A 23,948-nucleotide genomic window follows, 5' to 3' on the forward strand; every position below is an offset into this window, starting at 1 on the left:
CGTACTCGATCAGCTTGTCCTTTTAAACAATACAGGTGAGACCGTGGACAACGTTCTCCCCTTTCTAGATGAAAGCATATGCAGCAATGACAAGTGAATATGCATTTTACTTCAATTTCATTGAGTAACCACAAAAGATGCACACACTTCTGGCATACAAGGATAACTAAGAATTAATTGTGCTTTTTATTGATGAGGAAATCATTTGATTCTGCACTTAACAGCAAGCGTGAAGAACATGAACGATCCTGCGTGCTTCAGGTTCCCAAAATGACATGTCGGCATTATAATACAATTCTGTTCTTCCTCATACAAATTAAGTTAATTGCCGATTCTCCATTATTTAGCTGTTCCGTGAGTCTGTTCCGCCTCAGTATCATGACAGGTGAAAAGACACAGAGAACCAGGAGGACCCAAAATACCCCAAAGAACTAGATGACCCAAAAGACCCTGCAAACCCAAAAGATACTGAGACCCCAAAAGATCCATAAGCTGCTTAGGAACCAAAAGACCCCAAGGACTCAAAAGACCTTGAGGACCCCATACCAAAAAGACCCAGATGACTCAAAAGACACAGGACCAGGAAGACCCAAAAAGACCCCGAAGAACCAGATGACCCAAAAGACCCTGCAAACCCAAAAGCCGCTGAGAACCCAAAAGACTCCATGGACTCAAAAGACCTCGAGGACCCCGAAAACCCAAAAGACCGCAGGGACCCAAAAGACAGACCCAAATGGCCCCAAAATACCCCGAAGACCCAAAAGATACACCCGTGCCCTGTCTGAGATATATCCCCCCCCCCCCCATATTTCCACAGGGTGATAAAGGTCTGCCAGCAACCCCCATCTGGTAAAACTACCAAAATCAAGAATCACTGCTCACATTCACTCTTTCATTCCTCTTTTTTCCCCACTTTTGGAACAAACTCCCACACTCTCTTCAATCCCACTCTTCCCTCCAGGTCTTAAAAACAGCCGTTCACCACCATCTCATATCTTCCTCCATCCAAAACCAAGATATTTTCTACCCCCACTAATCCACCCCAAACCGACCTCCTTCAAATTCCCCACTTTCCTTCCTTAAAGTCCCTGTCGTGTAAGGACCTGAAAGTCTCTGTGGTGTCCATCTTGTTTACCCTGCGCACCACGGCCCATCCCTCTCCCTTGCACAGATCTCCTCATATCTCCTGCTCCCCTTGTTGTGTGTTTCTGTGTGTTAGCACTCATGCAAGCCTCAACAGTGTATGCAAAAAAAAAAGATCCAGTAGACCCAAAAAACTCTGGGGACCCAAGATACCCAGAGGACCCAAAATATCCCCAAAAATCCTGAGGATCCAAAAGACACAGTGGACCCAAAAGATTCAGAGGACCTATAAGATCCCAAGGACCAAAATACTCTGAGGACCCAAAAGACCAAGAAGACCTCTAAAGCCCCTTACCTTGAAGACCCCTTTTACCTTCAAGAACCTTTCAACACTTTAGACACCTTTAGATCCCTTTTCCCTTTAGACCCTTTCTATCCTTTAACCCCAAGAACCTTTAGACCTTTACACCCCTTAAGTCCCTTTAGTTCCCTAAGGCCTAGGTCACATTTACCACGGCGGCCGTGGGGTCTCCAAAATGTACGGCCACTAGCAATTATACGGCGGCCTCAATATTTCCACGGTCACACAATGTAGCAGTCACATTTTTTTTTTCAGGGAGCCACACGGCGTATTTAGGCCTAAGTCACATTTGCCATTGTGGCCGTGGGGTCTCCAAAATATACGGCCACTAGCAATTATACGGCGGCCGCAGTATTTCCACGGTCACACAATGTAGCAGTCACATATGTTTTTATTTTTTGGGGAGCTGCACGGCGTATTTATAAATTGTGGAGACCGAAAACGTGGGGTTGTCGTACAGTCTTTGATTTGATGTCGCACGGTGACCTGAGGGCGTTCCTGCGGCGGCCATTGCATTTTCAAGGCAGACGAAAGGTGCCCGCAAGGCGACCGCAGGGGGGCCCGAAGGCGAACGTGCGGCCAGACGGACGGTAACGAATGGGTTAATTTTTTTTATTTTTTTTACCAGTTTTTTTTTCGGCTTGTTGAATTGCTACGGCGAACGTAGCAATGAAAAAAGTTATAACTCCGCGTTATAATTCCATGGCGACCTTACGACCTGTAAAATATAGCCATACGGTGTAGGGCCACCCTGAGGCCACCTCAGAAACTCTGCGGCCGCCGCACATTTCTGTCAAATCAGAGGGCGTACGGCCGCCGTATCCTCGCCGTAGAGCAAATGTGACTTAGGCCTTGGGTCTTAGAAATTGTGGAGACCGAAAACGTGGGGTTGCCATACGGTCTTTGATTTGATGTCACACGGTGACCTTAAGGGGGCCCTGCGGCGGCCATAGAATTTTCAAGGCAGACGCAAGGTGCCTGCAAGGTGAACGTGCGGCCAGACGGACGGTAACGAATGGGTTAATTAATTATTTTTTTTTACCAGTTTTTTTTCGGCTTGTCGAATTGCTACGGCGAGCGTAGAAATGAAAAAAGTTAAAACTCCGCGTTATAATTCCACGGCGACCTTACGACCTGTAAAATATAGCCAAACGGCGTAGGGGCCACCCTGAGGCCACCGCAGAAACTCAGCGGCCGCTGCACGTTTCTGTCAATTAAGAGGGCGTACGGCCGCCGTATCCTCGCCGTAGAGCAAATGTGACTTCGGCCTTAGTTAGACCATAACACTATTTAGACCCCTTACACCCTTCAGACAGATCAGACAGCTTGAAACCTTGACAATTTAGAGCTTTGGACCACTTGGACCTTTTTAGATTACAAATAAATTTATCACCAATATTACAAATACATTCGTCCAAAATAAATGTTTTCATTATAATTGGTGTAAATCATGACAGTGCAGTAACTCACCAACAGTCATTTTCCTCAGTTAAAACAAGTCTATGCCCCTGCAATGACGTGTGATGAGGCAAGTGTATCGAGCCGATCCACGCATGCATATATATGTATGTATGTATGTATGTATATATGTATATATATATATATATATATATATATATATATATATATATATATATATATATATATATACACACACACACACACACACACACACACACACACACACACACACACACACACACACACACACACACACACACACACACACACACACATATACAGTACATATATACACTATACATATGCATGAAAATCGGACAGCCTGTCCTAAAGCTCACCTGGATCAGAAGCAAGAGTCACTCAAACCCCCTGCAGACCTCCTTAGACCCTGAATTTTTTGATGCCATGAGCAAACTTAGGTACATCACTGGTGAAGAATGTTGTGGTCAAGTTTCATCGAAATTGTGTGTGTAGTTTCGGAGGAGATAGCAAATACCTATTGGGGGGGGGGGGTCAAATCCCCTCCTACCCATAGACCCCATTAATGAGAGCAGATTTTGATGTGGTCAATACACCTTCGTTAGGCATCAGATATGAAGCTCGTGGCCAAGTTTCATCCAAATTGTGTGTTTTGTTCAAGCGACAATGACTGAAGTGTTTACGGACTGACTGACTCACTCACTCACCTACGGATACTGCTGGATCGCATGAGCTCACCTGGACCCTGAATTTTTTTATGCCATGAACAAACTTAGGTACATTAGGGGTGATGAAGGTTGTGGTGAAGTTTCATCGAAATTGTGTGTGTCGGTCGGAGACGAGAGCAAATACCTATTTTGGGGATCAACCACCCCCCCCCCACCCCTGAACTCCTGAATGAGCGCAGATTATTGTAATCTAAAAAATACTTCACCTCCCCCTCCACCCCTAAATGAGCGCAGATTTTGATGCGGTCAGTACACTTTCGTTAGGCATCAGATATGAAGGTTGTGTCCAAGTTTCATCAAAATCGTGTTTTTGGTTCAAGCGATAATGACTGAAGTGTTTATGGACTGATTCACTGACTCGCTCACTCTCCTACGAACACCACTCAATCGCATAAGCTCACCTGACTAAAGTCCAGGTGAGGTAAAAATGAAAAACACGGTCCCTCCGTGAAGCCATGTGACTATATGTCTATTAATTACGTACTGTTTGAACGTCAGTATGCACACACATACGTCTATAATGATTTATTATTGGAATGTACCTTTTGACCCTTTAGACTGCTGAGACCCCTTCGACCTTGAAAGACCCTTTAAGACCAATATCCAAAAGATCCAGAGGACCCAAAATATCCAATAACCCCGAAGACCGATAAGACTCAGAAGACCCAAAATACCCCTTTTACCTTTAAGACCCTTTCAACACTTTAGATCCCTTCACCCTTTACACCTTTTGACCCCAAGAACCACCTTTAGACCTTTACACCCCTCACACCTTAACACCATTTAGACCCCTTACACCCTTCAGACAGCTCACATAGCTTGGACCCTTGATCATTTAGAGCATCAGACCACTTGAACCTTTTTAGATGACAAATAAATATAATATCACCAATTTTACAATTTCATTTGTGCAAAAGAAACGTTTGTATTATGATTGATGTAAATTATGACAACGCAGCGACTCAACTACAGTCATTATCCTCAATTAAAACAAACCTGTGCCTCTGTATGCTCACCTCACCATCTATCTATAATTCCAGCAGTGTGTGCGTGTGTGTGTGTGTGTGTGTGTGTGTGTGTGTGTGTGTGTGTGTGTGTGTGTGTGTGTGTGTGTGTGTGTGTGTGTGTGTGTGTGTGTGTGTGTGTGTGTGTGTGTGTGTGAGAGAGACCGCTGTTTCTCGACAACCACTGGTCCGATCTCATTGAAACTTGCCAGGTATATTGCTGGGGACCTGAGTATGTGCCTTTTCAAGGTTTGATATTAATTGGATAAGTCCTTCCCAAGTTATGGCCATTTATTTACCAACCAATGGCATGACACGTTGCTGCGGCCATTTATTTACCAACCAATGACATGACACGTTGCTGCGTTGGCGTGGCTGCATAGGCCGGTGCACGGCTGGCCGATGATGATGTCACGGGCCGTGCCGGTTACATGGCAGCGAATGTCATGGCAAGCAAAGAGGGAGGTAAACTTGATTTTAATTTGGATTTTAATTAACTCTGTGTGTGGAAGTGTGGTTGTCGCGAGAACGCGAGAGCGAAGGAACCCTGTGATTGTCGTTTCCGGCTCGCAGTTTGAATTTTTTTTTTTCACTTACGGCCACGCACGTACGGGCATGTGCGAACGAAGGAACGACCTGTGTGGTTGTTCTTTCTGACACGCTGTTTGAAAGTTTTTTTGTTTGTTTTGTTTGCACGTACGGGTACGCACCTACGGACACGCACTGGTGTTAGTAAATTCGATAAAAATGATAAAAGGTAACAAAAGAAGGAAGATAAATGAGAACTTGCTTTAAGTTCACAGGTTGCGCAATGTGTGCAGAAGATCAAACGAACAAAAGTCACAGAAACTGATGTCATTTGAGAATTTCTATTCCTATATTGCCAAAGTTTTTTTTTCTGGGCAAGCAACACAATGGGTTGTTTGCCATTGCTTTCTCAGCTGAAATCCAATGCAGGAATTTAGAACACTAGTGCATGCCCTTAGATGCGTGGCCGTACGTGCAAACCCCCCCCCGCAAAAAACTCAAACCGCGTGCCAGAAACAACCACACAGGCCGTTCCTTCGCTCTCGCGTGGCCGTACGTGCGTGTCCGTACGTGCATGGCCGTACGTGCATGGCTGTACATGCGCGCCCATACGTGCGTGGCCGTACATACAAAAAAAAAAAACTTTCAAACAACTACACAGGCCATTCCTTCGCTCTCATAAACGACAACTGGATTGGGGCATTGTGTTTATAAATGCGGATAAGAAATCGAGAAATTATTAGAATACAGTAAGTCATCACTATCCAAAAGTAGTGCGTGCCCGTACGGAATGTTCACATCATTCCATGAATTATCGCTTGCATTGAAGTAACAATTGCTGTGATGCTTACACACACAGAGTTAATTAAAATCAAGTTTACCTCCCTGTCTTTGCTTGCCATGATATTCGCTGCCATTTACCGTTGGCACTCCTACCCCACGGTAACTAAGGCACCGATCGATCCCCATCGTAACCAGCACGGCACGTGACATCATCGTCGGCCGGCCGTGCACCGGCCTACCCAGCCACGCCCACGCAGCACGTGTCCTGTCATTGGTTGGTAAATAAATGGCCATAACTTGGGAATCACTTGTCCGATTAATATCAAATCTTGAAAAGGCACAGACTCAGGTCCCCAGCAATATATCTGGCAAGTTTCAATTAGATCGGACCAGTGGTTGTCGGGAAACAGCAGTCACAGACACACACACACACACAGACACACAGACACAAACACACAGACACGAACACACACACACAGACACACACACACACACACACACACACACACACAGAGAGATTGCTGGAATTGTAGATGGATGAAATGAGGTCAATGAGATGACAAATGAAGGGGTTGAATGCAGACTGCAGAGCAATGAGTAAGAAAACCCGTCGTTGTGAATCGTTTTTACCACCAAATTGAGATGTATTTTGTTAGCAAGCATGTTGAGTGGAGCTGAATTCCTTAACACTTCCAAAAGCCACAGCGTTTTGACAATTGGAAATAAAAAAAAGTTGTGCACTTTTTTTGATAAATTATTTTTGGAACAATTTTTCTTCAATAAATAAATAATAATAAAAATCGTCTCCATGTCCATTGTACACACCTTTATCTCGTTAGCACCTCTTCATAAACAACATCACTGAGGAAACGGCGCTTCTTCTTTGTTTCCTCATCCAGGGCAAGAATACGGAGGCTTTTAATGGCCAATTATTCAATTAGCGCCAACGTATTTTGCCTTCTCGCAATGAAAAATATGAAGAGAAGAGAAGAGAAGAGAAAAAACCCGTAATGGCGAATGCGTCTGAGTTTCTCTTCCCGTCATTGGTTGATAAAAAATGGCCGCAGAAACGGTTCCTGTCATTGGTTGGTAAATAAATGGCCATAACTTGGGAAGCACTTGTCAGATTAATATCAGACCTTGAAAATGCACATCCTCAGGACCCCAGCAATATACCTGGCAAGTTTCCATTAGATCGGACCAGCGGTTGTCAAGAAACAGCGGTCACAGACACACACACCCACAGACACACACACACACACACACACACACACACACACACACACACACACAGACACACACACACACCCACAGACACACACACACACACACACACACACAGACACACACACAGAGATTGCTGGAATTATAGATAGATGCCCACATTGCTGGTACAGAATGAACCTCCCTTTTTATGAAAGGTAATATGGGATCTTTCATGTCCACGGCCAGCTTAATGTTCCGTCCTCAAGGCACTGTCACACATTGACGATTTAGCCAGCGTATGCCGACTTATGAAAAATTTGTCTAAAACGCTGGCACACGTCGAATACGTTATGGGTAAGTTTTGTATACGTTCAGAGCACGCTGAAAAACACTGCCATACGTCGTAGTACGCTGGCTTTCATGGTTGTACTTTGTGGTTGTCCTCAAATTTTAGCATGCTTGAAATTTTACGACGTATGCCAGCGTATGACTCGCACGTTCCGCTACGCTGGCCATAAATTGTAGGCACGTTATCGATATCGTTGACACATATCGACACACGTTACTTGTAAGTTACTCAAAAGTCGAAACATGTCGAGGTAATGATTAGCGTACCAGAAACTTATTTATAACCTATGAGTAACGTGTTGTAGGCACATTACACGATCGTTGACACACGTCGAGGCACGTTATGCGATCGTTGACACACATCGAGGCACGTTACTTGTAAGTTACTCATAAGTCGAAACACGTCGAGGTAATGCTTAGCGTACCCAAAACTTATTTCTAACCTATGAGTAACGTGCTTTGAACCTATGTGTAACGTACCTCCAACGCATATTGACGTATGTAGACGTATTTGATTGACGTCTTCCGGACGACCACAGAACTTACTGAACGCGTTTCTAATTTACAGCTACCGTATAATGGCATATTGGCAGCGTTTAAAGAAAAAATAAAAACAACTTCCGATATTTCGTCACGTGCCGTTATGTCACGTCCGATTGCCTCTTCAGTTTGCTCATGTCTTATTCTTAGTTCCTCCTCTGTGAATATTTTCTGTTTGAGGATATTGTCACGTCGACGTCGAAACTTAAAAGCAAATGTCCGAATATATTTTAAAATTCGTGATAGACTAACAGAAAAATAATTTTAAAAAAACAACAACAACAGCAACAACTTCAGATATTTTGTCACGTGCCTTCATGGAGCCAAGGAGAAAAAAAGAAAATTTGCCTTGACGGAGAAAATAAGTTTCGGGTATGCTAAACATTACCTCGACGTGTTTCGACTTATGAGTAACTTACAAGGAACTTGTGTCGACGTGTGTCAACGATCGCATATCGTGCCAATAACTTATGGCCAGCGTAGCGGAACGTGTGAGTCATACGCTGGCATACATCGTAAAACTTCAAGCATGCTAAAATTTGAGGACAACTGCAAAGTACAACGATGAAAGCCAGCGTACTACGACGTATGGCAGTGTTTTTCAGCGTGCTCTTAACGTATACAAAACTTACCCAGAACGTATTCGACGTGTGCCAGCTTGGTTCGGCAAATTTTTCATACGTCGGCATACACTGGTTAAAATGTCAAGGTGTGACTGCGTGGTTGACACTTTCAATTTTCAGGCGGTTATGATTTAAATCGGCATGCGAAAGGTTTTTCACAGGCTACACCACGAGTTCGTTGGCGATACGTGCAGCGCGCTATGACTAAGTTAAACTATCGTTGGGCATAGGTTGTGAACGCCGACAACAGGCTAAGCATTCGTTGGTATAAGTTATCTATAAGACAACAAAACGTTCTGTGCCCGTTACTAATATTGTTGCGAATTCGCGCCTGCCGGCGTGCGAATGGCCACGTAACTCAAATCGCGGCACGTGGCCCACCGGACGGACAATTCTGTCGTGACCCTCTCGGACCAACGCCGGGAGCTAGTCACAGGTGGGCCTTTCGACCTCACCAAAATCGTGCCAATCGGCCACCCGCGTAGGATAGGGTTGTTCGCCAAACTCGACCTACCTAAGTACCCATGCGGATGGTAAACCGGGCGATCGTACCTCGCCACAGGTCGACTCCGGACACGAGCCGCTTGGTCGGCCCGTTCCGTACTATCGGGATAACTGAGCGGTGTTTTCGTCGACCTGGACGGTTCAGATTAATTACCGGGATGGGATGTTGCACCCACTACGAGCCCCTTACGTGATGCAAGATGGAGATTCAAATGGAGAAAAGACGAAGCGAAACGGGCACAGTTCAACAAGCAAGCATTTTATTCACACGCACACACAGACAAGCACGGAAGGCACGTATTTACAGCCATACAATTATGCACAAAAAGCAAATGTAATACAACCGACTAACGCGTACACACGGCAACACTTACACAGTTTTACTTCACAGACGGCGCCAACACACATTTACACAAAAGCAAAAGAAAGAAGCCACCCTCACAGACAAGGAGGCAGACAGGCCCGTAGGCCAAATGTGCGCGGGGCCTGGAGGAGCGGCCAGGTCCGCGAGACCGGGGAGGTCTTACCCGCGTCCTCGTGACGCGTTGGCGGGCAAGCCGCAAATGTCCACGCCGCTGTACCCCGACTCCATGCCCCTTGGTGGGTTTCATTGGCACCACGTTTGGGGTGGGGGAGGAACGGGGCCCCTTTGCACTATCTCAGTGCGGGGGAAGGGGAAATTGTTGATGCCCTGGGGGAGGGGAGTGGCTGGCTGGCCTGGGTCCCGCGACGAGACGAGCGATCCCCCACACCGCAACCTCGTCGCCGACCGCCGTCCTCCTAGCCTCGGACCTGAGCTTCCTTGCCCCGACCCGCCGCCTGCGGCTCCACCGCGCGCACTCCACCTCAACTCCACCAACGCGACGCTCCTTGTCTCTAAAAGCAACTCCTCGACGACACACTCTCCTAGTTCCACACTCTCCTAGTTCCACACTCTCCTTCAGTTCCACACACTCCTTCCAGTTCCACACACTCCTTCCAGTTCCACACACTCCTTCCAGTTCCACACACTCCTTCCAGTTCCACACACTCCTTCCAGTTCCACACTCTCCTCTTTCCACACTCTCTTCCTCGCGAGTCGCCTTCCGCTCGCACCTTTATAGCTCTCAGAAGGCGCCGATATGCAAATTCCCAGATCAGAACGCGATTGGAGGCGGGGCCACACCGCCCCCCCGGTCAGCCATTGGTTGGGCAAAAATGGGCGTGAACCTCCCCTGATGCTAAAATTTGCATAGACGGAATTTGCCTACACGCGCCTGGAGGCGGGGGCAAGCTTCCTCACGCTTGCTCATTGGGCGGAGGAGAAGTGGGCGTGAAGCATTCCTGATCCGCGGAATGACACGTTTGGCCTCCATGGCCGAACGGCTCCGGGAAGACGACGTTTGGTGTTGACTGGTGGTGTTTGGGAATGGCCGTAGAAGCGATGATGTGGGATGAAGTTGTGAAGGTAAAGGCGAAGGTGGTGGTGTTTGCGAATGGTTGTAGAAGCGATGATGTGGTAGCATAGGTGGTGGAGGTGGCGTCATTGTAGTGTGGTTGGCGCTGTGGTGGGGATGGCGTGGTTGTTGAGATGCTGTTTGTTTGAAATAAAAGATATAACAGAAAAATGGCTAACTCAAAGAGTCGCAGCCCGGGTGGATCACATAAATTCCGTCTATACAACGGGTTTGGGCTAACTACACATGTACCTCTGGAGATATCTCACCTGAGGGCCCTTTATGGTGTAATGCGAATTTCCACATCCGTAACAATATGTTATGCATATGACCAACACGTTATGAATACGACCAAAACTTTTTAAAAAAACATCCAAATTTCAGCGTACGCCAACGTTTTACATACATTTTTATACGTTGCCATTGCTGGCTAAATCGTCAAGGTGTGACGGCGCCTTCAAGGGCAATGTTCTCAAGGATCCAATACCTAGCCTGTGGAACATTACCAGTGTGGTCGCTTGTATTTGGATGTTACTCATCCTTCATCATAGAGTGAATGGAGACAACTCGATAGGAAGTCAATTCTCCTGATATAGTCTCAGTCCACCTCAATACTTGTGTTAAAATTAATTTCAAAAATTCCAATCGCATTCTCGAGGCAAAGAGTTTAAACATCCCGAGTAATCTTCTTTCGAGAGTTGGTAACTTCGTACAGACGTGGCCAAGTATTGGTCACCTACCTCCATCAAGATCCATCAATTCCATTCTCTAGAGCTCATCTGTTATCGACTGGGGACGAGAATCTGATCTTGATATTCAGGCATTACACAAAGGAGCTTTGATGGCATGAGAAAGCATTCTGTAATTTCCAGTAATCTCGGTGACTTCACACGTTTGCTTTGTTGTAGGGTTGCCAGGCACCCCAGAAATCCTTGCAGTCGAAGCCGAACAAATCTACAAAGAGGAAGACTCACCTGTACCTGTTTCCAGTCCAGCCAGTGTTGGCATCAGGTGGAATTCGGTACCTTCGGCTTATCGGTACCTGCTTTCGTGCCTACCGCAAGATGACAACAGCACACTATTGCAGGTACAGTGTCATAAAGCTATCTCCGTGTGCAAAGTTTGCCTTCTTTTAAGGTGCAAGCTGCTGGTGGCAGGAGTTGTGCCTGATGTTAGTGTTTTATGAGAAGTGAGCTATACTCATATAATGTATTATAAATGATGTGTATGCTCGTTTCTTTGACACGGTAGATTATTCTACCAAGACAGGTGGAAAGAGCCAGTCTCCCAGGCTTACAACTAGGTATGCGGTACCGTGTGCTTGTGGAGGCTCTCCAGGGAGATGCTCGAAGCACCGTACTCGATCAGCTTGTCCTTTTAAACAATACAGGTGAGACCGTGGACAACGTTCTCTCCTTTCAAGATGAAAGCATGTGCAGCAATGACAAGTGAATATGCATTTTACTTCAATTTCATTGAGTAACCACAAAAGATGCACACGATTCTGGCATACAAGGATAACTAAGAATGAATTGTGCTTTTTATTGATGAGGAAATCATTTGATTCTGCACTTAAGCGTGAAGAACATGAACGATCCTGCGTGCTTCAGGTTTCCAAAATGACATGTCGGCATTATAATACAATTCTGTTCTTCCTCATACAAATTAAGCTCATCGCCGATTCTCCATTATTTAGCTGTTCCACGAGTCTTTATAACTGCATGAGTAATCCCAATGTATGACGTGGAGGTCCATGTTTCCATGTAAGCTTACTTATTTTTTAATTCCTTGATATCAATGTACAATTACTTAACATAATGCAATAAATTATAAATTTAACCAGACCTGGTGGTGTAAAGAGCATCTGCTCTGAGCCTGGGATGTTGGTGGTATGAACCTCGGCCGAGTCATACCAAAGACTTTAAATAATGGTACATACAGCTTCCTTACTTGACGCTCAGCATTTAAAGCCAAAGGACGGACAAGCAATCATAGATTGGCAAACATTGCACAGGTTTGATGGGCCCAATAGCTTCCTCCTGGGTTGAAGTTCCTTGAAAGGGAACACCACCTCCTTTTGCCTCTTACCACCTTGCCCTCCTTCACAAACACCTCTCTCCCATTGAAATCCTCCTCCACTCCCCTCCATCTCAATTTCATCACCTCTGGTTGCACCATCTCCACCACCACCGCCAGCACTTTATCGCACCGCCATCTAAACCTTCCTGCTGCCAATGCTACTGAGCGTGCTTGCTGCATCGTTCCCCGACCTCCACACCAAGATCAGTTCTCCTGCAACACCCCCACACCCTCAAGTTTGTTGGTGATGGAAGAACATCATAGTTTGTCCACAACGTATGATCCATCCATCCATTGGGACCATATTCTGGTGCAGAGTGATGGTGGTGCCGAAGCAGAATCCTTGGCTATTGAACACAATCCTGGACGGGTCGCCACTCCGACACAGGATGTTGTTGTTCGTCCTTTGGGTTCGAAGATGACCATGACTTCACTTTCAGTTGGAGGATTTGTGACTGTGGGTCCGGAAGTAACTGGTGAAGCCAATCCGGGCCCAGATGGCATGCCGGACACGTAGGACATAAATGGATGGGTGCTGCAGTGGAAGTGGAGATAGCCCGGGCCTTGCGCGTGGTGCGTTTCTTCTGGGCCTCTGCAGTGCGTCTGTTCTCTGCTGTACGGGCTCCTGTGGTGAGCTTGCTACGCCAGGTTGGATGGTCCAGAGCAAGAGATTCCCAAGTGCTGAGGTTGATGTCCAAGACTTTGAGGGACACTTTGAGGCAGTCCTTAAACCGTTTCTTCTGTCCCCCTACTGAGCGCTTGCCCTGACACAGTTCTCCATACAGAAGCTGTTTTGGCAGTCGACTGTCGGGCATTCTAATGACATGACCTTCCCATCTGGCTTGGGCTTTCCGTAGAAGGGTGTGGACGCTGGGGATTCCGGCCCGTTCCAAGACCTCTGTGTCGGGAATTTTGTCCTGCCACTTGATGAAAATGAGTCTGCATAAGCAGCTCAGGTGAAAGTGGTTGAGCTGTTTGGCGTGTCTGCTGTAGGCAGTCCATGTCTCACTGGCATCGAGAAGAGTGGTGAGTACCACTGCATGATAGACCTTCAGCTTGGTGGTAAGGCTGAGTCCTCTCCACTCCCAAGCATTCTCATGGAGTCACCCAAAGGCAACACTGGCCTTGGCAATCCTATTGTTGACGTCAGCGTCAATGTTCACCACTTGCGAGAGTGCACTGCCCAGATAGGTAAAGCTGTCGACAGCCTGTAGATTCTGCCACTTCACCGTGATGTGTGGTTCCTGGTAGGGCTTTCCAGGCGTGGGCTGGTGCATAACTTCAGTCTTTTTGGTGCTAATGAAGAGACCAAAGTTGTCACAGGCCTGTGAGAAGCAGTCCATTTCATCCTGCATCTTCTGTTCTGTGCAGGCTTTGAGGGTGCAGTCATCAGCAAACAAGAGATCTCTGATGATGGTCTCCTTCACCTTTGTAACAGCTTGCAAGCGCCTGAGGTTGAACAGCCTGCTGTCAGTCCTGTACCTGATGTGTATTCCATCCGGGCAGTCACGGAAGGCATCGATCAGCATGGCAGAGAAGACCATGCTGAAGAGTGCAGGGGCAAGAACACAACCTTGCTTCACACCGTTTGTCACTGGAAAGGCTTCCGATATCTCCATCATCTAGCACTTTCACCATCATGCTGTCCTGGAACTGACGGACAATCGTGATGAACTTGCTTGGACAGCCAAACTTCTGCATTATCTGCCATAAGCCATCTCTGCTGACAGTGTTGAAGGCCTTTGTGAGATCGACAAAAGTCACGAATAGGTCGCTGTGCTGCTCTTGGCATTTTTCCTGGAGTTGGCGTGCAGCAAATATTATGTCGACAGTTCCATGTCCAACACGGAAACCGCACTCGCTTTCTGGAAGGAGACCCCGCTCAAGGTGTAAATTGAGACGGTTGAGCAGGATGCGAGCTAAGATCTTCCCAGCTATGAGCAGGAGGGAGATGCCTTGATGATTGCCGCAAGACTGGCGGTTGCCTTTCCTCTTGTACATGTGTACTATGCTGGCATCTTTCAGCTGTTGTGGGACCTTCCTTTTATTACACATGGACTGGAAGATTTCAGTCAGCTTCTGCACCATGACAGGGCCTCCTGCTTTGTACACTTCAGCAGGAATTGCATCTGATCCTGGTGCTTTGCCACAGGAAAGTTGCTTGATGGCCTTTGTGACTTCTTCTTCTGTCAGGAGGTTGTCAAGGTCCTGGTTGATCTCCATCTGAGGTCGGCGAGTGATGGCCTCGTCATTGATATCAGCAGGGCAATTGAGGACCTGGTTGAAGTGTTCAGCCCATCTCTCCAGAATCTGCTTTTTCTCTGTCAGCAACTGGGTCCTGTCTGCACTGAGGAGGGGAGAAGATCTAGAGGGCTGGGGTCCATACACAGCCTTCAATGCGTCATAGAAACGCTTGGTGTCGTGACTGTCTGCGTAGCCCTTGATTTCATCAGCCTTCTTACTATACCATGCGTCCTGCATCTCACGGAGTTTCTTCTGTACTTTTTTGTCTTGTGCTGGCAAAGGTATCTTTCTTCGCTTGTGACGTGGGGTCGTTCTGTTGTGCTCCGAACAGTTGGTGTTTCTCTGATAGCAGTGCCTGTATCTTTTCATCCTTCTCGTCAAACCAGTCCTGGTTTCTGCGGGATGCTGGCCCGAGGTGTTAGAGGGCGATGGAGTCGATGCATCTCTGAAATCCACCCACTGTTCTTCAAGGCTGTCCTGGTCATCATGGGGTGTGTCCACCAGCTTGCCATCAAGGTCTCTGGAGATTTCTTCTGCAACTTTGCTGCTCTTCAGCTTGGAGATGTTGAGCCTCTTCTGACCTTGGGGTCTTCTCATGGGCAGAATGCGAAGCTTAAGTTTGGACACGATGAGGCAATGATCAGTCCGGCAGTCAGCACCACACATGGCCTTTGTCACTCTCATGTCCTGCCTGTCCCTCTTCCTGGTGATGGCATAATCAATCAGATGCCATTGCCTAGAGCGTGGGTGCATCCAAGATGTCTTTTTTACGGGTGGTGAGGTGGAAGAGTGTGTTGGTGATGACTTGGTCATGTGAGGTACACATCTTCAGGAGTAGAACGCCGTTGCTGTTGCACTTGCTGGTGCCATGTCTTCCAATGATCCCTTCCCAAGTCTGGTGATCTGTCCCCACTCTGGCGTTGAAGTCCCTGAGGACAATAAGCTTCTCTGACTGTGGGACTGCTGCAATGAGGGCATCAAGTTCTTCATAGAACTTATCTTTGACATCATCCGGGTTGGTGATTGTTGGGGCATATGCACTGATCAACGTTGCACTCTTCTTGTTTCCAAGTGGGAGTTGAAGTGTCATCAGGCGATCATTGATGTCCTTTGGAAGCTTGGCAAGTTTTCGGGCGAGGTGAGATCTGATGGCGAATCCAACGCCTGCCTCTCGCCGTTCAGCGCTACTGCGACCACTCCAAAAGAAGGTGTACCCACCACCAAGTTCTAAGAGCTGTCCCTTGTCTGCAAGGCATGTTTCACGAAGTGCTGCTATGTCCACATTGTAGCGAGCTAGTTCTTTGGCGACTAGTGCAGTTCTTCTTTCTGGTCTATCTGCTTTGGTGTTATCCAGCAGGGTTCGCATGTTCCACGTGCCGAGGTTGAGCATCTTCAACTTGTTTTTCTTGATATTTTGACTGTTCATTGGGATCCCCGCTAGCCGCGGTGTGCTGGCCAGGGTGAAGTGAAGCAGACAATGTTTAAGGCAATGCTTAAGGCCGACGCAGGATACCAGCATGCTGGCACTCATTTTGCTGAACTCGGAAGGATGACAGGCAGAGTCAACCCCACCTGGTATTACTTCAACAGCAAAGTGGGATTTGAACTCAGGATCCTTGGATCCCAAGCCCACCACCCTAACCATGAAGCCAACACCAGGCATACAATGTATGATGTTCAACAGTATTGGCTTCATCCTCCAAATCTCTTGCCATTTCAACCTCCTCACCTGCACACCCTCCCACTGAGTCGAAGTACCTTGCTGTGCCTGTCAGACTGCCTTTACATATTTCTTCTCTTCGTCCTTTCTTTCAAACATGCCTTTCCCCACAGATCATGCTTCATCCACCCAAACCCTGCTTCCCACATTGTACCATTCCCATCACCTCATGTGGCAACCACTCCTCCATTTCATCCACCTCTGTTCTTGCATTCCACTTCTGACTTGCCTTCTTCTCTGGGAGAGCATTCTTTGTAGTGTATGTCATTGTGTAATTTGGTCAACTTTTGATTTAGAATCTGGAAACTTGTAATTTTTCACTTCCTATGTTTACAGTGAACACAAAAACAGCTGTTTCCAAATTTTTTATTCATAAGCAGTCACCAAAATCCAAAATTTGAGAAATCGCCATATTTTACCCATTAAAGCACATTCAGAGATAATAAAAAATATCTGTTCAGCTATATTTAACCCAGTTAGGCATTATTTACGAACCCCATCAAAAGATGACAGCCAAATATGCACAAAAAGGACGTTCTGTAGTACTGAAAACATACAATTTGAATGGATGTGCAAATACAAAACACAAAGATGCTTGGGCATATATATTTATTTAGTCATCCAAGTCCTCATTTTCCTTGTCATGGCTTGAATTCGCATCAATTGCGACATTGTTGCATGTGTCCTCAGCTCCTTCACACTTGCAGAGCTCTGTACAGGCTACATTATGTACTTTACAAGAGCACCGTCCACTGCACTTACTGGCGACACAGGAACACTTCACAAGTTCCACCACAGCCTTCGGTGCTGCTGGAACTTTTGAGACAACTGGGACATAGTGGCCGTCCTCCAGTTGTCGCCATCCCAGAGTAACAGGATCCAGTAGAATTGGTACAGCTACTACGTCTTGCAACCATATGTTGGCTTGTAGGTGTGCGCACAATATATGCTCAGTGATGCATCCTTGAGTCGGAAGTAGCTTCTCCACACCTTTAACGATTTGATTTATGTGCTTGCAGTATTTGCTGAGAGATGACCGTTGCTGACTGATTCAAATCATGTGTTCGGGCTTCAGTTTTTACTGTGTACATGCCCTTCAAGATCCATAGAATCATGCTATGTAGTTCATGTGGAACTACATCTTCTGCTGAGTTTTCCAGCATTCCATTGGAACCCCATGGGTCCTTTTTGACCTGCTCAATCGATTTATGTAGCACCATGGAAGCTTCGAAGATCTTCTTCATGTTATCATGTGGGTCAGGTCTGTGTATTGCTTCTCCAACTGCTGCGTTTTGTTTGGCTTTGGAATGTATCAGCGTAGGCTTATTTGGCAATAGTGTGAACTGAACGAGTTTGACATTCTTCTCGATTTTCTGTCGCAACCATCTCCATGCTGTTTGGGCATTTGAAAATCTTGACCAATATTCAATATCGTGTTGTTTCATCTTCGATACATAGTCCTTTTCTGCTTCATCGATGGGTATGATTTCACCTTGTTCAATACGCTCCTGTATTTCAGCAAAGAACTCGATTTCGGCTGCTATTTCGTGAACAGTTATTTCACTATCATCGGTATTGCCACCGGTATGGGTATTTGAAGAGGGTAGACTGTCTCCAGCACACTCAAGCTCATGCTTCAGACGTTGCCACTGTTCAGTTATACACTGCTTGTGATACACAATGTCCTGTGACAGTGCATCATTGTCAGATATGACATTAGCATAGTTCACTTTCCACTCTGGGTTGTTGGAGTGTTGCACTATATCATGTATCAGAGTTCCAATATTTCCTGACCGGCATTCGTGCAAAACATGTTGAACTTTGCCTTGGCAGAAAAAGCACTTACTTTTATCGTAGTTCATGGATTTTGAACGAGTGTGCCTTTCTGATACTGACAGTTCTTCAGGTTCTCCATGGTGCGATGAGGTAGCTGGTCTCCCTATGGTTCGTCGAAGAAGACACATCGGATGTTGCACAGGCTAGCTTATATCGCTTTTCATCACGTTTTATATGTTCTTTATTGGTGCTTGCCGCGTAGCATGTTCTGTGCCACACAACATGCTTGTCACTTAGATCACCTGCTGTCAAGTCCCCAATTTTTTTCACCAAGTGTAATGAACTCACTGTTCCCAAAACTCGCTCTCAAACGAACCGCTGTCAAGAATTTGTCGTACGTTGAATGTTCCTCAGATTGTGGTGGTTCTTTCAATTGCTGTTGTTTGGAGTTCTGACACTTTATGCATAGTTTATTTCTGTGCGCGCCCTTTTCTCCGGGGGTTCTTCGCTCTGTGCCATGATTATCTGCAAATAGAGAAAAAACACAATTGATAATTTTTATGTAAAAGACACTACACGTATATTGTCTAAATATGCAGGATCAGGCAAAGATATCAGAGTGGTCATATTGATGAGTGTTAGGAATTATGATTATGATGAGTGTTAGGGATTATGATTATGATGTCTATTATAGCTCTTCTACTGCATACACTGTCTGAAAATACGAAACGAAATTTGTCATCAAAGTTTTTATCGATTTTCGTCACTGGCTGGCCGCCATCTACGATTTATGTCATTAGCAATGTTTGGAAAAATTGGAAACAGCTGATTTGTAGTCCTATGTGATCTTAGGAGATGAAAAAACACAAGTTTCCAGATTCTATATGAAAAGTTGACCATTGTATGAATTTCTACATAACAACATACACTATCACCACTGGATCATTTGAATACCTCATCATCATGAACAGAACTCCTGCACCCTCACCACCTTGTACTCATCAGTTATTAATGTGAAGGGAAACCAGCGTTTTCCACCCTGACCAGAGAAAGCAATATTCCTCAAACAGCATGGCACTCCCAACCACCTCCTCACAAACCCACTCCCCAAAACCTCCATCCTCTCGAAATGCCCAAATGCAATATAATAAACCATCAATGGTGACAATACTATTGGCTTTAATTCAAGCTTCAACTTGCCTGGCAAGCCACATCCATAAATCCTCCTCAAAACTCATAAACTTGTCCCTTACCTCCTTCACCCTTCCCGCATCATTCAACTCCACCATATATTATCCTCCGAAGCTCTTCACTGGCTTCTCACCATTGCACAGGCTTGATGAGCCCAATAGCCTCCTCCTGCATTTAAGTTCCTTTGAACATGCATATATAACTAACATCAGTGGTATCGTTGAGATGAAATGGTACCATGTGGTACAAGGTTTGGCTCATTTATTTAACGATGATGATCAGAGTGGAATTTGAGTCCAGTAAAAGGCATTAATGATGTGCAAAAAAAGATGATGACCAATTAGTCTGGCATGCATTTATGTTCATTATGTGCCCTACTTTTTTCTCTGTAGTCTCTGCCAAGCAACAAGAATGGCAAAGCACTGCCAGTTGTGTAGATGGAACCCTTGGTCATACCTATTTGGCTGGCGAGCAGTGGAATATCACTGGGACAGATGGCATCACGCTGTCGTGCACTTGTTCCAGCCAAGGAAATGGCTACATGCAATGTAACTCAGCTGGTAAGAGTAAGCATGTTTGTGGGAAGCATAAGGAATAGTAAATGAAGGACAAAAATATTGTTGCGGGCCAGGGACCGGTGGCGAGAACGACCGTGAGGTGGGGGGAGTTACATCGTCTCCCACCAGACTCCCGGAATTGTAGGCCGTCGCTCACGGATAACTCCGTGAGGTGGCGGGTCGCTTAACCGACCGTGGACGCCAATACCTCCACCGCGTAGCGTAGGGTCTTTTTGTCTAGAACCAATTTACCTAATTAACCATGCGGTGTCGTCTACCGGGGAACCACGCCCTCGGCACGTCTTGCTCGAATCGGGTCACTCAACTGACTCTGGTAGAGTTCCAACTACCGACTACTAACTCCGGTTCGGGTGCAGTCGAGCGGAACTGCCAAAGCCGTGCCGGCTTGGATGAACAGATTAACGGGAACAAAGACCCGGCTAAAACTCAGATCCAAACCATGCTGGACCAATGAAGGAAAAGACGAAAACGAACTGGGAACATTTCTGCAATAATTTATTTACAATAAACGAGAAAATTAATGTGGCACAGAAACAGGTTTATTGGGGTGTTATTCAGGGGTAAAAAAGAAGATGTAGTGTGACAATTTACAGCAACTTACAAAGCAGACACAGAGCAGACTTACATGGGAATTACACAGGCAATATCTACAATAATCGAAAACACTTATACAGTTTTTGAACTTATACAGATCTACTTATACAGTATAAACCCAGTTGAAGGCAAAGGACTTTTGCAACCAGGGAGGGAGGCGGGCTGAGGTCGCAGTTCTTTCGAATACCTGAGTCTCGGGGAAAGGAATTCTCCATGGTGCGGCACCTGCCAATGGTCGTACAGTCAGGTCCACAGCCGCCCGTGTGGAGTTCAGGTCCGTGGAGGAGCTCGAGTGGGCCGGGACCAGTAGTCGGGCCGTCGGAGCGAGACGTGAGCGGAGCCAAGCAGCGGGAACCCCTTCGTTTTCAAACCAATTCCGGCCTCCAAGCACAGAACGAACGACCCCAAAGAACTCAAGACTGAGGATGATGTCGTGGTTTATAGACCTCTCTCAGCGGGGCGGGGCCTTGGTCAAAACTGACGTCACTGTCTGCCTTGATTGGACGGGGCTCCCATGGGTCCGCCCTTTCTGGGCGGGGCCTCGGCCAGTCACCGGCGAGGCCCGCCCATTCCACGCTTGTGGACTCGTCAAGAAAGAGTTGGAGCGTTTGGAGAAGCCGAATAGGAACTGCGACAGTGAAGATTCTGTCTCGGAAAAACGAGCCTCCAGAGCCAACAGGTGGACAGTGGTACGTTGTTGCCAGCGAACCGAAGGCTGCAAGCGCTTGGGTACCATGGATCGCAATGGAGGATGGGATATAAAGATTTATTACCCTAACTAAAAAAACATTGCAACGCACCCCTTCGATTTCCCACTACACACAAGGAGAGGTTCTGTCTACACATATACTTAACGGCATAACTGACTTGAGACGCCTGTATTTTGTATGCGTATGGTTCCTAGAACCGTAATATGTTTGCCTACTATAATGTGAATGACTGTACAAATAAACCAATGTCACCCGCAGGGTGACCCGTATCTTGCCAAAAGGTGACCACGTGTGACTTCTTTAAGGTCACACTGAGGTGAACAGAGCTGCTATCCACCAGGAGCGACTCCTTGAGGAATATCTGCCTACGAGAGATTCCGATGAGAATCGTTCTACAGAGTAACCATGAAAAATATGCGTTTGCCTCATAACGTCACCAAATGACGTCATAATGTCTCAAGCTTGACATATCTAGAAAGCACTCATCGAGGTGTTCAATTAGAGGTACTACACGATATGGTTCCTAAAACTTGAAAATTTGACCTTGGGGTCAAATATGTTTGACCTCAGGCGCTAACCATGAAGGTCAAGGCCAATCGCCACCAAAAATTAATCAGCTGAGTGCCAGACCATGAATTAATTATATTCCCATGAAGTTTGAAGACGATCCGATCAAAATTACTCAAAAAATAAGGGTTTCGTCGAATCCCCTGATTTGCGACAAAGTGACCTTGACCTTTGACCTTCAAAATTTTATGCGCTGAAAGGGACCTCTATAGGCCTCTGATATGCAAAGTTACAAAAATTTCCCATGATAATTGTGCTCTGCAGAATTTTTTTTATACGTGATTACAGACAAAAAAAAACATACAAGCTGACTAACATATCTTGCAAAAACTTCGTTTTGGAAAGATAAAAAACACAACTCAACTTCATTCAAAACATTAAATTATGTTACCAGGAACTGAATGGACCATAGCAGCAATTACCACAGGAATCCTGACATGACTACTATGTAGTATTTGCAGAGGCTTATGCTCTTTTAAACCTGTGGGAACACATACATGTTCCTCTTTCTTTAGATTTGCAGTTCATAGCCTAGTTTAGTGTTGGGTATTGAGGAGTAGCTTGGAGTATTGTTTTTAACGGTACTTTAAAAGGTATTAGGTGTGTCACCTCATCTTTAATGTACAGGCAGGGAGGGAGGTCTCTGCCAATGGACTTTTCACCATCTCATGTCACCTTCCAACCCCATTCATGATCTTTCCTAGCGTTGTTGAGCTTGTCAGTTCCCTGGATGTGAATGTTTCGTTCCCACCATTTTTTTTAATCAATCCCAGCTGTAAACTATCAGTCATTAGTGAATTTCTTCATGTTGGCATTTGGATCACTCAGAAGAAACTCATTACATCACGAGTCATTCATCTGCCATTGCATTGCTTTGTGTTAAAATTAGAATATCATAGTTTGATCACAAACCAAAGTACACACACACACACACACACACACACACACACACACACACACACACACACACACACACACACACACACACACACACACACACACACACACACACACACACACACACCTTTCCTGACCCTCATACTGGCTTGTGAAGTTTAGGTTGAGTTTGTTGGGGGATAAAGACAGAAGAGTGCCATATGTTTGGCCTGTGCCCTGCAAAGCATTACAAGATCCTAATCGTAAAAGGAAAAATGTCATAGCTTAATAAACCATTATGACAAGTCAGAAAAAAACTTCTTTTTTTTATAAGTGAAAAAACATGTAGGGATGAAATCCCCCCAAAACAACCAAGCAAGGTAGGAAGGAATGACAAGACAGGAATGACACTACAATCCAACACCATAATCATCTTACCGATTGCCATCACGACATCATTAGACATTTTTCTGTCTCAATCCCACAACAAATAAAATACACAATTACACCAACCCACTCTACAAATCTACAACTACCTCTAACAGAGACATCTTCATACAATTGTTACGATTGCCACCTATACCAAAAATGTCAAAATATGTCGTGATGGCAATCTGTAAAAGTATTGTGGTGTTGTATTGTGGCGACATTCCTTCCTACTTTGTTTGGTTGTTTTTTTTTAGGGATTCCATCCCAACATGTTTTTTCAGATAATTTTTTTTTTCTGATTTGTTTAATTCAATTTTTCCTGATCTGTATGCCAATGACACTATCATCAGTAAATTATTTTGAGGGGCATTTACATGGGCAACTCCCTAACCCCCACCCCCCCCCCCTCAACGATATATCTCATGCAAGTCCCTTCCCAAGTTCCTTGGATATCCCATCCCTTGTCTCCACTTGGACACTTTGCTACCCTGTTGTCCTGCACTTTTGGAGTCGTCTATTTATTTTGTCCACTGACATGGCGGAACTTTTCTTTACCCTCTCTCTTTTCTCTGCTCCTTCCCATATATTCCATCCTCATAC

General features: G+C 45.7%; 1 protein-coding gene across 3 annotated transcripts in view; it reads left to right on the top strand.

Moving 5' to 3' along the window:
- LOC147022143 (fibronectin-like) overlaps window positions 1-23,948 on the top strand; it is a 332,507-nt gene that overhangs the window by 282,857 nt on the left and 25,702 nt on the right. For 2 of the 3 annotated variants that reach the window (XM_085892763.1, XM_085892764.1), the window contains 3 exons: window positions 11,493-11,671; window positions 11,836-11,974; window positions 19,987-20,154. In XM_085892763.1, the coding sequence (XP_085748889.1) occupies window positions 11,493-11,671; window positions 11,836-11,974; window positions 19,987-20,154 (486 nt within the window). Of the gene's footprint in view, window positions 1-11,492; window positions 11,672-11,835; window positions 11,975-19,986; window positions 20,155-23,948 lie in introns of those variants that run through there. The other variant, XR_015061076.1, reaches the window with a different exon arrangement.

This window comes from Eptatretus burgeri, chromosome 8 (genome assembly GCF_056783735.1).
Source record: "Eptatretus burgeri isolate ZD-2024b chromosome 8, Ebu_testis_v1, whole genome shotgun sequence".
NCBI classification, from domain to species: Eukaryota; Metazoa; Chordata; class Myxini; order Myxiniformes; family Myxinidae; genus Eptatretus; species Eptatretus burgeri.